We start from the raw sequence: 13,908 nt of genomic DNA, 5'->3' as shown, positions 1-13,908 counted from the left end.
GAAAAATTCTACCTTCAGGGCCTATAATACTAAAAAGATCTGACAACTGGTAAGGGGAAAATATATATGAAAAGTTCCAACAAAATTGCTTGCCCAGAATTTTTGCTAAGAAAAAGTATGTCTAACTATACTACCTCTGGCCCTTAAATTTAATAATTTCATAATTTGTTGGCAAATGTTTTAAGCAAACTGGCATATCATATTATACAACAGAAAAACATCCATCAAGTTCAGCAAAGAAAACTTATATAAGCTTTTTGTACAGAATTTAAAAAAATCTAAATGGCTATGATTCCTCTATTAGCAGAAACACATAAACATAGTCTTTATAAATCTGCCAAATATATCAATATCTACATAAATAGATACAGATATAGATATGAAACATTAATGGCAGTCTATTTTTGAACAGTGTGTGGGACCAGCAGATTTGTATCAGACCATGGCACGATATGGACCCTGCATCTTTAGGAACTGAATGATAAAAGAAGGACCCCCAGCAACAATCTGAGGTGGAAGATGGCTGAGTGGACAGTTCTCAATACTCATGATTGAAAGCTTGCTGCAAAGAGCCAGCTCAAAGGGAAGGCTATGCAGGTTGGGGTTGTCATTCAAATACAGTTCTTCTAGATTCTCCAGTGTACCTGTTATAAAAAATAATTTTTTAAAAATTAGTTATTATTTAAAAAGCTCAGCTGAGCACGATCCTTATCCTGGGTTATCATGCATACTGAACACACAGTGCCTTTTAATCTCTTTTAGTTTTAAAACTCTCTACAACCATGGATCTCAAACTTTCCTGCTTATTCAAATAAACAAGAGATTTTTAAAAAGTGATATCCAGGTCACATGCTATACCAATAAAAATCTCTTCCTTTATGTTTGGTTTTCAAGCTCAGTTTCTTTGAAAAAATATATACTATATCTCCAGAGACTCTGTTCAGGATAGCTTGGCATTCATGTATTTTAAATTCCAAAAATTATATAATCAACTTACATAGTAAGTGCCTATAATTACTCTCATGTTGAAGAAAATGTGATAATCTCTCTTAGTAATAAATTTCTCAAGTGAAAGGTTTTGTTACTTTGTATAAATCTTTTGCTAAGAGAGTTACTATATATCTGCCAGTAAGGCAAAAGTCAATTTATGTAATCTTTTAAAATTTTTCCTTAGACCATCTTAGGATACTCATACTTTCTAGGCAAATAATCTCAAGCAATTGTATATGGCCAGCTGGATAAACACACTAAAAATAAGTATATACTTTATGAGTTTCCAGTTTTTAAATTTCAAAATTGTAATATTTGATAGTGGTATATAATAGAACTAATTTAAAAAGTCACTAGATATTGGATTTGTTTACATTAAGATTTTATGTATTATTCAGAGCAACCTTACAGAAAGTTACTAGAATCCATATTTTATAGATAGGAACTTGAACCTTAGGGAGGTTCTGTACCTTATTCAATCCAACAAAACCAGAAGCAAGTAGAGCCAGATTTTGAATTGGCTATTGTACTCCAAAACCATTCTTAATCACTAATCTATAGTGCCTCTGAAACAGCATGGTATAGATGAGAGAATAACAAATGGGATTACTAATTTTAGTACTATGTGACTGTAACTGATTAAAACTCTCTGTAACATGAAGCAACTTGCACTGCATAAAATTCAAGGTGTTCATATTGACAGTATGAAATAATGGATATGAAAACACTTGGAAAATTCTAAAGTAACTCTCAAATATTAACATTAATCAAATATTAATATCAATCCTAAAACCTCACAAGGGAAAGTTCTTTTGGCATAAGAAACTAATTTAATTCAAGCTTGTGTAATTTTTAAATTTGGAAGAAAAAGAACTCCTCCAAATTAACATTAAATCTACTGAAATACAAGTATGCTAAAACATTCTCAAATATTATGTTAAACTCAATTCCCCATGAGAAAACCTAATAAAAACTAACCAACTACTACTACTACTAGTGCTCTATAAAAAAAAAATCTTTAGCTTGATGTATGTAATTTAAGTTGACAAAAATAGATTTGTTTTATTTATCTGAAACACTGCTTGAACACATGTTCTAATAACTAATAAAAGCATGTTATTAGTACAGAGTCAAATATCCAAAGGGTTCATACCAATTTCCTCAGGAAGATGAGTAAGTAGGTTCTCTCCAAGGCCTAGATGTGTAAGATTGGTAAGGTGACCAATGCCTCTGGGAAGAGTGGTCAGTTGGTTGTTTGTCAAGACTAATTTCTAAAAGGTTAACAAAATAAAAGACAGTTACATGTATGTTTCCTATACCTATAACTAATGTAAATTTTTTAAAACTACATATACTAAACCAGCAAGATAAATTTACAGGGAAATGAGACTGACTAATATTATACAGTAGTAGTGTAATACTAGTCACTCAGTCGTGTCTGACTCTCTGCAATCCCATAGACCGTAGCCCTCGAGGATTCTCTATCCATGGGATTCTCCAGGCAAGAATACTGGAGTGGGTTGTATTCCTTTCTCCAGAGGATCTTCCCAACCCAGATATTGAACCTGAGTCTCCTGCACAGCAGGCAGATTCTTTACCGTCTGAGCTACATATTATATAAAAATCACTAAATAAGTTTTTCTTTCAAACACTATCATTTGTTAGGAAGACAAAAGCAGCCAGGTTACATGAACATAAAATTCAGTTCTAATAGGAAAATCTATTTGGTCCAAGAATTAAAAAATGTACAATTTGGAATGCATCCCCAAAACTTTAATTATATACCTATAAAATCATCACAATGTTTTACCTGCAAATCCTTAAGATAAGCAATTTCGTTTGGCAAGGATTCTAATTTGTTCTCCTCTAGATCCAATTCTCTTAACTTCCTGAGGTTTCCAAGGCCATGAGGAAGCTTCTTTAGAAGATTGTTTGATAATATTAAAACCTAAAGAGAAATTATTGATAATGTTTGACAACTCACAAAACAGAAATATATTATCATCGTGTGCCTTAAAATTAAGCAATGTTAATTTTCTAAACAGTGAATATTAAGGGTAATATCTAACTATATAACAAGACATTAAACTTACTATTCTAAAAAAAATTACTATAGTTACTGGAAACAAAATAGTTTAAGTCAAAACTAATGAAAGCAAAAGGAAAGAATTTAAACTAAATTACAAAAAATATGAAAATTATTAACTACTCACACTAAGATTCATACAGATAATGGTATTTTGATACTGAATAGTTACAAATATCTATCTAATAGGAAACCAATTATTTATTCAAAACTCCTTACAAGCAAACCATCATTAAAGGTAGATAACAACTGACTTCTAAACTGCCTATATCAATCCACTAGTTATTATTTGTAGTAAATTTATTACATTGCAGGGCATCCTACAGTATCTTGAATAAGGAGGGGAAAAAAGGTTGAAGAAGATACAAGTCTTCATTCTCAGAGAAGTTATAGTGGAGGGAGGTTAGGTAGGGAAACAATACTGAGTATGGGGATAGTGAGAAGAGTACTAATGGAAACATCTAAGTAAGGTTCTAGCTAAATTTTTATGCCCACTTATTTCTTCCAAAGTTATACTACACACAATGAAGTAAATATATTCAATAAGACCAAGAAAATGACAATAGTAGCTATCACTGAGTTTACTACTATTTGCATGCATGCCTGCATGCTAAGTTGCTTCAGTTGTATCAGACTTTTTGTGACCCACTGGACTGCAACCCCCCCAAGCTCCTTTGTCCATGGAGTCTCCAGGCAAGAATACTGGAACGGGTTGCCATGCCCTCCTCCAGGGGATCTTCCCAATCCAGGGATTGAACCCATTTTCCCTATGTCTCTTGCACTGGCAGGTGGATTCTTTACCACTAACACCACATATTAAATGAAAAATGTGCATTATTGCATTTAGTCCTAATTACAATTCTATGTGGAGAAGGAAATGGCAACCCACTCCAATATTCTTGCCTGGAAAATCCCATGGATGGAGGAATGTGTCAGGCTACAGTCCATAGGGTCACAAAGAGTCAGACACAACTGAGCGACTTCATCAGCACTAGCACAATTCTACGAGGAATATATTACTATCCCCATTACTTTCCCCAGCTGAGGAAACTGAAGCTTGGGTACATTAAATCCATAAATAGTTAAAAGTGGAATTGTACCCAGATCTATTTGGCTTCAAAGTTCCTGCTATTAGCCATTACACCATACTTTTTCACCTTATTAAATACAATAATAAAAGAATAGAAAAATTAGAATTTTTTAAAAAATATGAGGACAATTTTAGAAATTTTACTATTAGTAAGTTTTTTCATCAAAAGAGTGAAAATGCTAGGGACTCAGAGGCAGGAGAAATCTTTGCCTGAGGAAGTAACAGGAAGATAGATCTTTGTTGTTGTTCAGTTGCTAAATTGTATCTGAGTATTTGCAACTCCATAGACTGCAGGGATCTTTAATTGTGAGAAATAATTTTAAAAGAAAAATTTTAAGGGGATGAGAAAAGAGCATTCTAGATATTGGGAACAATAAAGGTACAGAGCTAGAAATATGCACACGTTGCCAACAAAGAAACCAATCAATTCAGTTAGTAAATAAAAGAGGAGGTGGGTAATTAGGATGAAGAAGTAGGTCAGAATTATATGAAGGGTACTGAATGCCAATATGAGGAACCCAGAATTATTTTAGAGGACAATGGTATAGCATTCTTAGAAACAGAGTTAAGAAAAAAAATACAAAAGATGCTGCACTTTAGAGACCCTTTCTTTCAAAGATACTTTATAGTATTCAAACCGACTGACTTTTAGTGGGCAAGAGTAATTCAAAAGCATTGAGCCCAGATAAAGTCAACACCTCATCATCCTAATACAGCTGCATGTTTAAGAGAGCACTACATTTCTTTTTTTAATTGACTGAATCTGGACTATTTATTTATGACCATTTCACGTGGCATACAGGACCTTAGTTCTCCAACCAGGGATCAAATCCACACCCTCTGCATTGGGAGCGAGGAGTTTGAACCACTGCACTGCTAGGGAAATCCTGAGAGCACTAACATTTCTAATTATGATCTTCAATTATGAAACTGTTTAATTGGAAACTTCATGAGTGAGGTAACTGTGGAAAAGTCTAATGAGTTCTAAATGCTCTTTTATACTCACCTCAAGAGAAACAAGACCAGACACATCCTCAGGGATCTTTGTGAGCTGATTGGTAGCTAAATTCAATTCTACCATACTGGTCCAAGTTCCAAAATCCAAGGGAAGTGATGTCAACTGATTGTCCTGACAGAGATAAAATGAAGCATTCAAGGTAAAACCACAAAAACAAAGCTCCATATGTAACTCCCTATAGAAAGAGAATTCTTAAACAGAGAAAGACATTCCTTTTTTTAAATATCTTAATGTAGAAAGAAAAAAAAAGGAAAAAAAAACTCACCCTCCAAAATTTTCCACACAGTTAAGTTTAGTCACTAAGTCGTGTCCAATTTTCATGACGCCATGGGCTACAGCACGTCAGGCTTCCCTATCCATCACCAACCCTGGAGCTCAAAATGATGCCCATCAAGTAGGTGATGCCATCCAACCATCTCATGCTCTGTCGTCTCCTTCTCCTCCTGCCTTCCATCGTTCCCAGCATCAGGGTCTTTTCCATGGAGTCAGTTCTTCACATCAGTTGGCCAAAGTACGAGAGTTTCAGCTTCAACATCAGTCCTTCCAATGAACACCTAGGACTAATCTCCTTTAGGATGGACTGGTTGGATCTCCTTGATGTCCAAGGGACTGTCAAGAGTCTTCTCCAACACCACAGACCAAAAGCATCAATTCTTCAGCACTCAGGTTTCTTCATAACCCAACTCTCACATCCATACATGACCAATGGAAAAACCACAGCCTTGACCAGATGGACCTTTGTTGACAAAGTAATGTCTCTGCTGTTTAATATGTTGTCTAGGTTGGTCGTAACTTTCCTTCCAAGGAGTAAGCGTCATTTAATTTCATGGCTACAATCACCATCTGCAGTGATTTGGGAGCCCAAAAAAATAAAGTCAGCCACTGTTTCTACTGTTTCCCCATCTATTTGCCATGAAGTGTTGTGACCGGATGCCATGATCTTAGTTTTCTGAATGTTGAGCTTTAAGCCAACTTTTTCACTCTCCTCTTTCACTTTCATCAAGAGGTTCTTTAGCTCTTTACTTTCTGCCATAAGGGTGGTGTCATCTGCATATCTGAGGTTATTGATATTTCTCCCAGCAATCTTGATTCCAGCTTGTGCTTCCTCCAGCCCAGCGTTTCTCATGATGTACTTTGTATATAAGTTAAATAAGCAGGGTGGCAATATACAGCCTTGACAAACTCTTTTTCCTATTTGGAACCAGTCTGTTGTTCCATGTCCAGTTCTAACTGGTGCTTCCTGACCTGCATACAGGTTTCCCAAGAGGCAGGTCAGGTGGTCTGGTATTTCGATCTCTTTCAGAATTTTCCACAGTTTGTTGTGATCCACACAGTCAAAGGCTTTGGCATAGTCAATAAAGCAGAAATAGATGTTTTTCTGGAACTCTCTTGCTTTTTCCATGATCCAGGAGATGTTGGCAATTTGATCTCTGGTTCCTCTGCCTTTTCTAAAACCAGCTTGAACATCAGGAAGTTCATGGTTCATGTATTGCTGAAGCCTGGCCTGGAGAATTTTGAACATTACCTTACTAACGTGTGAGATGAGTGTAACTATGTGGTAGTTTGAGCATTCTTTGGCATTGCCTTTCTTTGGGACTGGAATGAAAACTGACCTTTTCCAGTCCTGTGGCCACTGCTGAGTTTTCCAAATTTGCCGACATATTGAGTGCAGCACTTTCACAGCATCATCTTTCAGGATTTGAAATAGCTCAACTGGAATTCCATCATCTTCACTAGTTTTGTTTGTAGTGATGCTTTCTAAGGCCCACTTGACTTCACATTCCAGGATGTCTGGCTCTAGCTGAGTGTGAGTGATCACACCTTTGTGATTATTTTTGTCGTGAAGATCTTTTTTGTACAGTTCTTCTGTACAAAATGATTCTTGCCACCTCTTCTTAATATCTTCTGCTTCTGTTAGGTCCCTACCATTTCTGCCCTTTATTGAGCCCATCTTTGCATGAAATATTCCTTTGGTATCTCTAATTTTCTTGAAGAGATCTCTAGTCTTTCCCATTCTATTATTTTCCTCTATTTCTTTGCACTGATCACTGTAGAAGGCTTTCTTGTCTCTTCTTGCTATTCTTTGGAACTCTGCATTCACATGGGTATATCTTTCCTTTTCTCCTTTGCTTTTCACTTCTCTTCTTTTTACAGCTATTTGTAAGGCCTCCCCAGACAGCCATCTTGCTTTTTCACATTTCTTTTTCTTGGGGATGGTCTTGATCCCTGTCTCCTGTACAATGTCACGAACCTCCGTCCGTAGTTCTTCAGGCACTCTATCAGATCTAGTCCCTTAAATCCATTTCTCACTTCCACTGTATAGTCATAAGGGATTTGATTGAGGTCATACCTGAATGGTCTAGTGGTTTTCCCTCCTTTCTTCAATTTAAGTCTGAATTTGGCAATAAGGAGTTCATGACCTGAGCCACAGTCAGCTCCCAGTCTTGTTTTTGCTGACTGTATAGAGCTTCTCCATCTTTGGCTGCAAAGAATATAATCAATCTGATATCGGTGTTGACCATCTGGTGATGTCCATGTGTAGAGTCTTCTCTTGTGTTGTTGGAAGAGGGTGTTTGCTATGACCAGTGCGTTCTCTTGGCAAAACTCTTATTAGCCTTTGCCCTGCTTCATTCTGTATTCCAAGGCCAAATTTGCCTGTTACTCCAGGTGTTTCTTGATTTCCTACTTTTGCATTCCAAGTCTATGCCCCAACCAGTACTGCTGAAGAAGCTGAAGTTGAACGGTTTTATGAAGACCTACAAGACCTTTTACAACTAACACCCCAAAAAAGATGTTCTCTTCATTATAGGGGACTGGAATGCAAAAGTAGGAAGTCAATAAAAAAAAAGTTTGTTCACTACAAATTAAATCGCTGGACAAGCCATTTTTCATTTCTTTATTCCTTTTGCAATAAAATTTATTTTCCTTACTACAAATGTGATTCATTCATGGTAGAGAATATAGATAAGCAACAAGAAACTAAAAATCACCCACTGGGAGAAAATATTTGCAAATCATATAACTGACAAAGCATTTACATCCAAAATATATAAAGAACTCCTGCAACTCAACAGTAAAAAAGAAAAACCCAAACAATGCAATTAAAAAATGAGCACAGCATCAGGAAGAAACAACTGCCCACTAAAAGTACTAGTTAAAGTAGTTATTTTCCCCTAATACAAATAGAGGCTTACCTTCATATTCAGCTTACTTAATACTTTTGCTCTGGAGAAAATTCCAAATGGGATTTTGTTGATTCGATTGTGTTCCATGTTGAGGGAATAGATAGTGGAAAATTGAGATGGACCACCTACTGGATATAACTGAAAGCAATTTCTAGCTAAGGTCAAACTATTCAGTTTCACAAGACTTGATAAAAGACTCTGTTAAAAACAAAAATGAAATAAGCATAAGAATTAGAACTATAACAACACTTACTCTGTAGAACATAGAGCAGCAGTACCAAACAAATGCCTGGGAGAGTCTTGCAGGTAACAAATGACAGAGCTGGTTGGGCCGGTTCTGTAATGCCTCATCCAGAAGGAAAGTCACTCACTACTCCCCTCTAGCTAATTGTTACCTTGCAGGGATGTGTAGCCAGTATAGTCAGATTTTCAGAATTTAGGAAGAAACAGGAAATTCATTTACTTATATTAAATCTCCTTTTATTCTTTGGCTTTATTTAAAATACTCTACAGGGTAAAGATAATGTATCTGTGTGTAAGAGGTGTTTCATGAGTGGCCAGTTTGAGGCCTCTCATACAGGACCTTACAGAGGACTGGTATCAGACAGTCCTGGGTCTGAGTCCTAACTCCATCACCTGCTGTGTAATCAGTGCTATCCAAGTCTTGGTTAAGTATCTATCTCTAAATTATTATTAAGATTAATATAATACCTGACACAGAATAAGGTATCATTTAGTAATTTAAATGTTCCTTTTAGGAATATTAAATTCAGAAGGTAACAATACTTTTTTTATATTATATAATACATTGCTTTTCCATACTGTAAATTTCTGAGGGAATATACATCTATCAAACAAGTATTCACTTAGCACATAACCCCATATTCCCTCTTACTTCAATCCCCCACCATGTAACCACAGTACTAGGTGTTTAGTATTATAAAAGGATCTCTACCATCAGGAAGACTAAATTCCATTTCGAGAAATAAAGCACACAGATAGGAAAAAGAAAATAATACACAACTCTATAAAATCAATAATAAATTATACAGAATAGGCTCTTGCTATTCAAAGTCTGGTTTAAGGAAGAGCAGCATCCTTATCCCCAGAGAGCCTGTTAGAAATGTGGACTCTTAGGCCCCACCTCCACAGAATCATAATATGAATCTTAAGATTTCCAGGTGATTTGTATGTTCATTAATGTTTGAGAAACATTGGTTCAGGCTATAAAAGTTTTAGATCCTGGCCCCATCTTTTAGTTGTTCGTTACTTTGAGCAAGTTATCTCTCTGAACCTTTGTTCTATTCATTTGTAAGAGGATGTTGTCTTGTTTTATAGGTTGTAGTAAAGATTTTTTAAATAAATAAATATATATATAAGTAACTTTATAAGTCACTTCTTTATTTAAATTCAAAGAAAAGGAGAAATACTGGAATAACTGGAAAAGCAGAAGACAGTTGAAAGTGAGTCAAATCTTAAAGGATGAAAAACCATTTTAAATACTCAGAGAAGCAGAGAACATTTTGGATTGCTGTAAGGCGGTTCTCCAACCTTTCCATTCTAAGGTCATACTGTGAAGCTTTGAGGTTGCTGACCATTGCTGCAGAGGCAAACACAGCTGGGTTCCCATCTTAGGTCTTCTACTTACCAGCCTTGTAAGCTTCAGTGAATTAATTAATCAATATATCTCTCACTATATCCCCAGAAAAAAATATTTCAGGGTGACAAATTTGGCCAAAAACATGACTTCTCAAGTCTTATTTCTCTATTTGATGAGACCACTCCAATAATCAGTAGGATTACAGTGAAGATATAAATGAAATAATACATGTAAAGCTTCCAGCCTTATGCCTTGAGTATATGTGCTTAAATTTATTAAGTTCCTTCTCCTTTCGTCTTTAGGTATCCATTAAAATTAGTCCATTTTCAGACAGTCTTCAAATGGAAAAGTATATAGTGATTTTGCCAGCTCCGATTTCAGCAATATAATGAGCCCCCTTTGAAAACCATTTTCCTGATTTTTCTTGCCAGCTTGAATATCTAAGTGCTGTTTAATGGTTTTTATTGTTTTTCTTATTATTATAAAAGCAGATAATTACACATTTGCATTAAGAATATGCTACTTCCAAAGCACACAGACTACTTTTAAATAAAACTTAATGCTTTCCAATGTTTGAACAAGGCCTATCAAGGATTTCATCCATACTTCTCCATCTGAAAATGGGTATGTTTAAATATACACACACACCCCTTCTTCCACAGACAGACTGAAGAGAGCTGTCTTCTTTACAATTCTCCTATCAAAAATAAATCCTGACTTATTTCAGTCACAAAGTTATATGAAAGTACTCAGCACATGTCTTTATCCTAAGATACCCAATAATTATGTTTCCCTTCAGTGACAATATGACTGGATATATAAATAAATATTAAAATTTCTCACTAGGTGAAACTTGGTATATACCTAGTCTTTACATTTAGACATAATGACATTGTAAAAGTGGTCAGTCTTACTTAAACTCATAAATCACACCCTAAAAGAATGCCAACAAGATCTAATTAATGTATTACTTATTTGCCTTATTATGGGATATGAATCACTGTTAAAAAAGACGATGACATTAAACAGTAGAACTTCACCCATTTTCAAGTGAAGAATTACCATTATCACAGAAATTTAAAAACCCAAACAGTCTAGCTGTCAGGGCTTACAATCTGTGGATTCTATTCCTAATCCCAAATTACTACTTACTACTAACAATAGTGCTCTTTTGCCACAGGTGAGATACTGTCACAGTAGTTTTAATGAACTGGTCCAGACTAGAAACTATACAAGGTATTTTTAATTATTACAAAAAAAAGACTTTGCAAAGTTCAGTCAATGCATTAAGTCCACAATTCTACTCATGTTAGAATACTACAGTAAAATATGCTTGAATAACTACAAGCAAACTTACTAGTTGCTGGGTATGCTAAAACATACCTACTCTTTCTTTTTTGGAATTTTTTTATCTCAGTGATGGGATATGTATCCACAGCATACCCATTATTTAAGCAAACTCAATCATCAAATTATTTACCAAGCTGTAAAGACTGATTAATCTTCCCTTCATTATCTTACAGACTCGTTTCAAGAGTTTACCGTAATTCACTTCTTACCTCTGGTAAAGTAGAAATGTTATTGTTCTCTAAATTTAATTCTTCAAGTGCACTGCATTTTGCCAATGATCTGGGTATTGCTGACAGTCTGTTATATCTCAGACCAAGACGACTTAAACTGGACAGATTTCCTATGAATATTAAAAAAAAAAAGGAATTTTTTAAAAAATCTGATAAGCCTGTCACTCTCCCAGGCTATCAAGCAATATTTATGAATTATTTTCAAGTACTATTTCAGCAAGATCCTTAAATTTTTGTACCAAGAAACTACACACTACACTCTACCAATTAGGATGAAACTGAAGCCACTTTTGTGTCCACCATCTTAGAGAAATAATGAAGTACACGGCTACAAGTCAATTTTTAAAATCAATTATTTAAAGTATTGGCACACTTAAATAAAATATTAACCTTTAGACAAGGCCCAGTTGAATAACATCAAAGCAATAAAGGATAATTACTTAAAATACAAGATGTACAATTATTTTGTGAGATCAGAAAGGTTCAATATTTTTCATGAGTTTTAAGTATAAACAATCCAAAATTTCTCTAAAAAGTTGACTTGATGGTTAAAAATTTCTCAAAATAATTTTTTATGAACCAAAGTGGAAGCTATAGTCTCTCTTATTATCTAAGCATATTCAGCTGAGCATATTAGTCACTACTGAATACCTAAAATAAGCAGAGCAGAGAAGCAGACATTTTATACTTCTATAGCCAAGACCCATGGTAAGCTACATATAAGCTACATGGATGAATATGATGATATCTGCTATCACAGGTTTAAATCAAATTTAATTTTCAAAATAGTATAAATTCATTTGATACCAAAAAAGATAAGAATGAGAATTTAGTTCAATGTATTTTTTTTTTGGTCATGGCTGGTTAATTTCTGATTCAACAATGCAATTGTTGCTATAACCTTTTTAGCTGGGCTAGGTTAAATGTTAGCCTCTAGTTTTAAATTCAACAGTATTACCAGTGTTAGAAATTAAAAGGATACCTCATTTTATTATACTTTTCTTTATTGTGCTTCACTGATATTGTATGTTTACATATCAAAGGTTTGTGGCAATCCTACTTTGAACAAATCTACTTGTGCCATTTTTCACAAATGCATTTGTTCACTTAATGTCTCCGTGTCACATTTTAGTAATTCTCGCTATATTTCAAACTTTTATGTTATTATTATAGTTGTTTTGGAGATCTATGATCAGTGATCTTGGGTGTTACTAGTGTAATTGTTTTGGGGTGCCATGAACTGCACTTATTTAAGATGGTGAACCTAACTGATAAATGCTATGTATATTCTTTATGCTCCATCAAACAGTTAGTTGCTTCCTTGTCTCTCTCCCTTTCCCCTGAAATACAACAATATTGAAATTAAGCCAATAATGACCCTACAGTGACTTCTAACCAAGTCAAAGTTAGAATTGCACGTCTTTCACTTTAAATCAAAAGCCAGAATTAACTGAAGGAAATCAAAAGAGCTACTCTATAACCTGAATGATACTTTATCAATAAAGTATTTTTAATTAAGGCATGCATAGTCTTTAGACAAAATGGTACTGCACACTTAATAGACTACAGTACTGTATAACATAACTTTTATATACACTGGCAAACAAAAAAATTTATGTGACACTTGACTCTGATAGTTGCTTTGTTGAAGTGGTCTGAGATGGAATCGACAATATCTCCAAAGCAGGTCTGTATAGAAGTGGATGCCTGTATCACACAACATTTTGGAGATAAATATTTTGGTGCCTTTCAGCTTTCAGCAACTGTCTTGATGTCTGTCAATTTCTTTCAAATTTCTGCTTTGACTATTTTTCAGAAAATCATTGTATGAATAACTTTCTTAGATACAACATTACTCCAATACTTACAGAAAACATGTATTAGCCTACAGAATAAGTTAAGCCTTAAACCTAGCAGAGCAGTCACCTTGTCTCATATTCCTCATCTAGTTATATTCATTTGCATCTTTTCAGCCTGGTAGGCTGCAGTCCATGGGGTCGCTAAGAGTCGGACATGACTGAGCGACTTCATTTTCACTTTTCACTTTCATGCGTTGGAGAAGGAATGGCAACCCACTCCAGTGTTCTTGCCTGGAGAATCCCAGGGACGGTGGAGCCTGGTGGGCTGCCGTCTATGGGGTCGCACAGAGTCGGAAGCAACTGAAGCGACTTAGCAGCAGCAGCAGCTCTTGCTGAAGAAAATAGTGATCAAAGTTGTAAGAAATGCCTAAATGGAGCTAATTTTTACCCTTTACATTTTTAATAGTTAGTTATTGATATCAAAAATACTCTGATAAGTCTATATACCATAAGTCTAGCCAAGTGCAAAAAAACCTTAGCAATCATTTCAATTCCTGCAA

The 13,908-nt window shown here is 35.0% G+C and overlaps 1 protein-coding gene across 2 annotated transcripts in view; it reads right to left on the bottom strand.

The window, feature by feature from the left end:
• Window positions 1-399: 399 nt before the first annotated feature.
• Window positions 400-13,908, bottom strand: part of SHOC2 (SHOC2 leucine rich repeat scaffold protein) — an 82,533-nt gene continuing 69,024 nt past the window's right edge. For both annotated transcript variants that reach the window (XM_052660992.1, XM_052660993.1), the window contains exons 4-9: window positions 11,529-11,659; window positions 8,379-8,567; window positions 5,173-5,295; window positions 2,801-2,938; window positions 2,144-2,261; window positions 400-644 (exon numbers count right to left, since the gene is read on the bottom strand). In XM_052660992.1, the coding sequence (XP_052516952.1) occupies window positions 436-644; window positions 2,144-2,261; window positions 2,801-2,938; window positions 5,173-5,295; window positions 8,379-8,567; window positions 11,529-11,659 (908 nt within the window). In that variant the 3' untranslated portion in view covers window positions 400-435. The remainder of the gene's footprint in view (window positions 645-2,143; window positions 2,262-2,800; window positions 2,939-5,172; window positions 5,296-8,378; window positions 8,568-11,528; window positions 11,660-13,908) is intronic.

This window comes from Budorcas taxicolor, chromosome 23, assembly GCF_023091745.1.
Source record: "Budorcas taxicolor isolate Tak-1 chromosome 23, Takin1.1, whole genome shotgun sequence".
In the NCBI taxonomy this organism is placed as follows: Eukaryota; Metazoa; Chordata; class Mammalia; order Artiodactyla; family Bovidae; genus Budorcas; species Budorcas taxicolor.
Note: the sequence above shows the minus strand (reverse complement) of the source record. Positions and strands in the feature narration are given on the sequence as shown.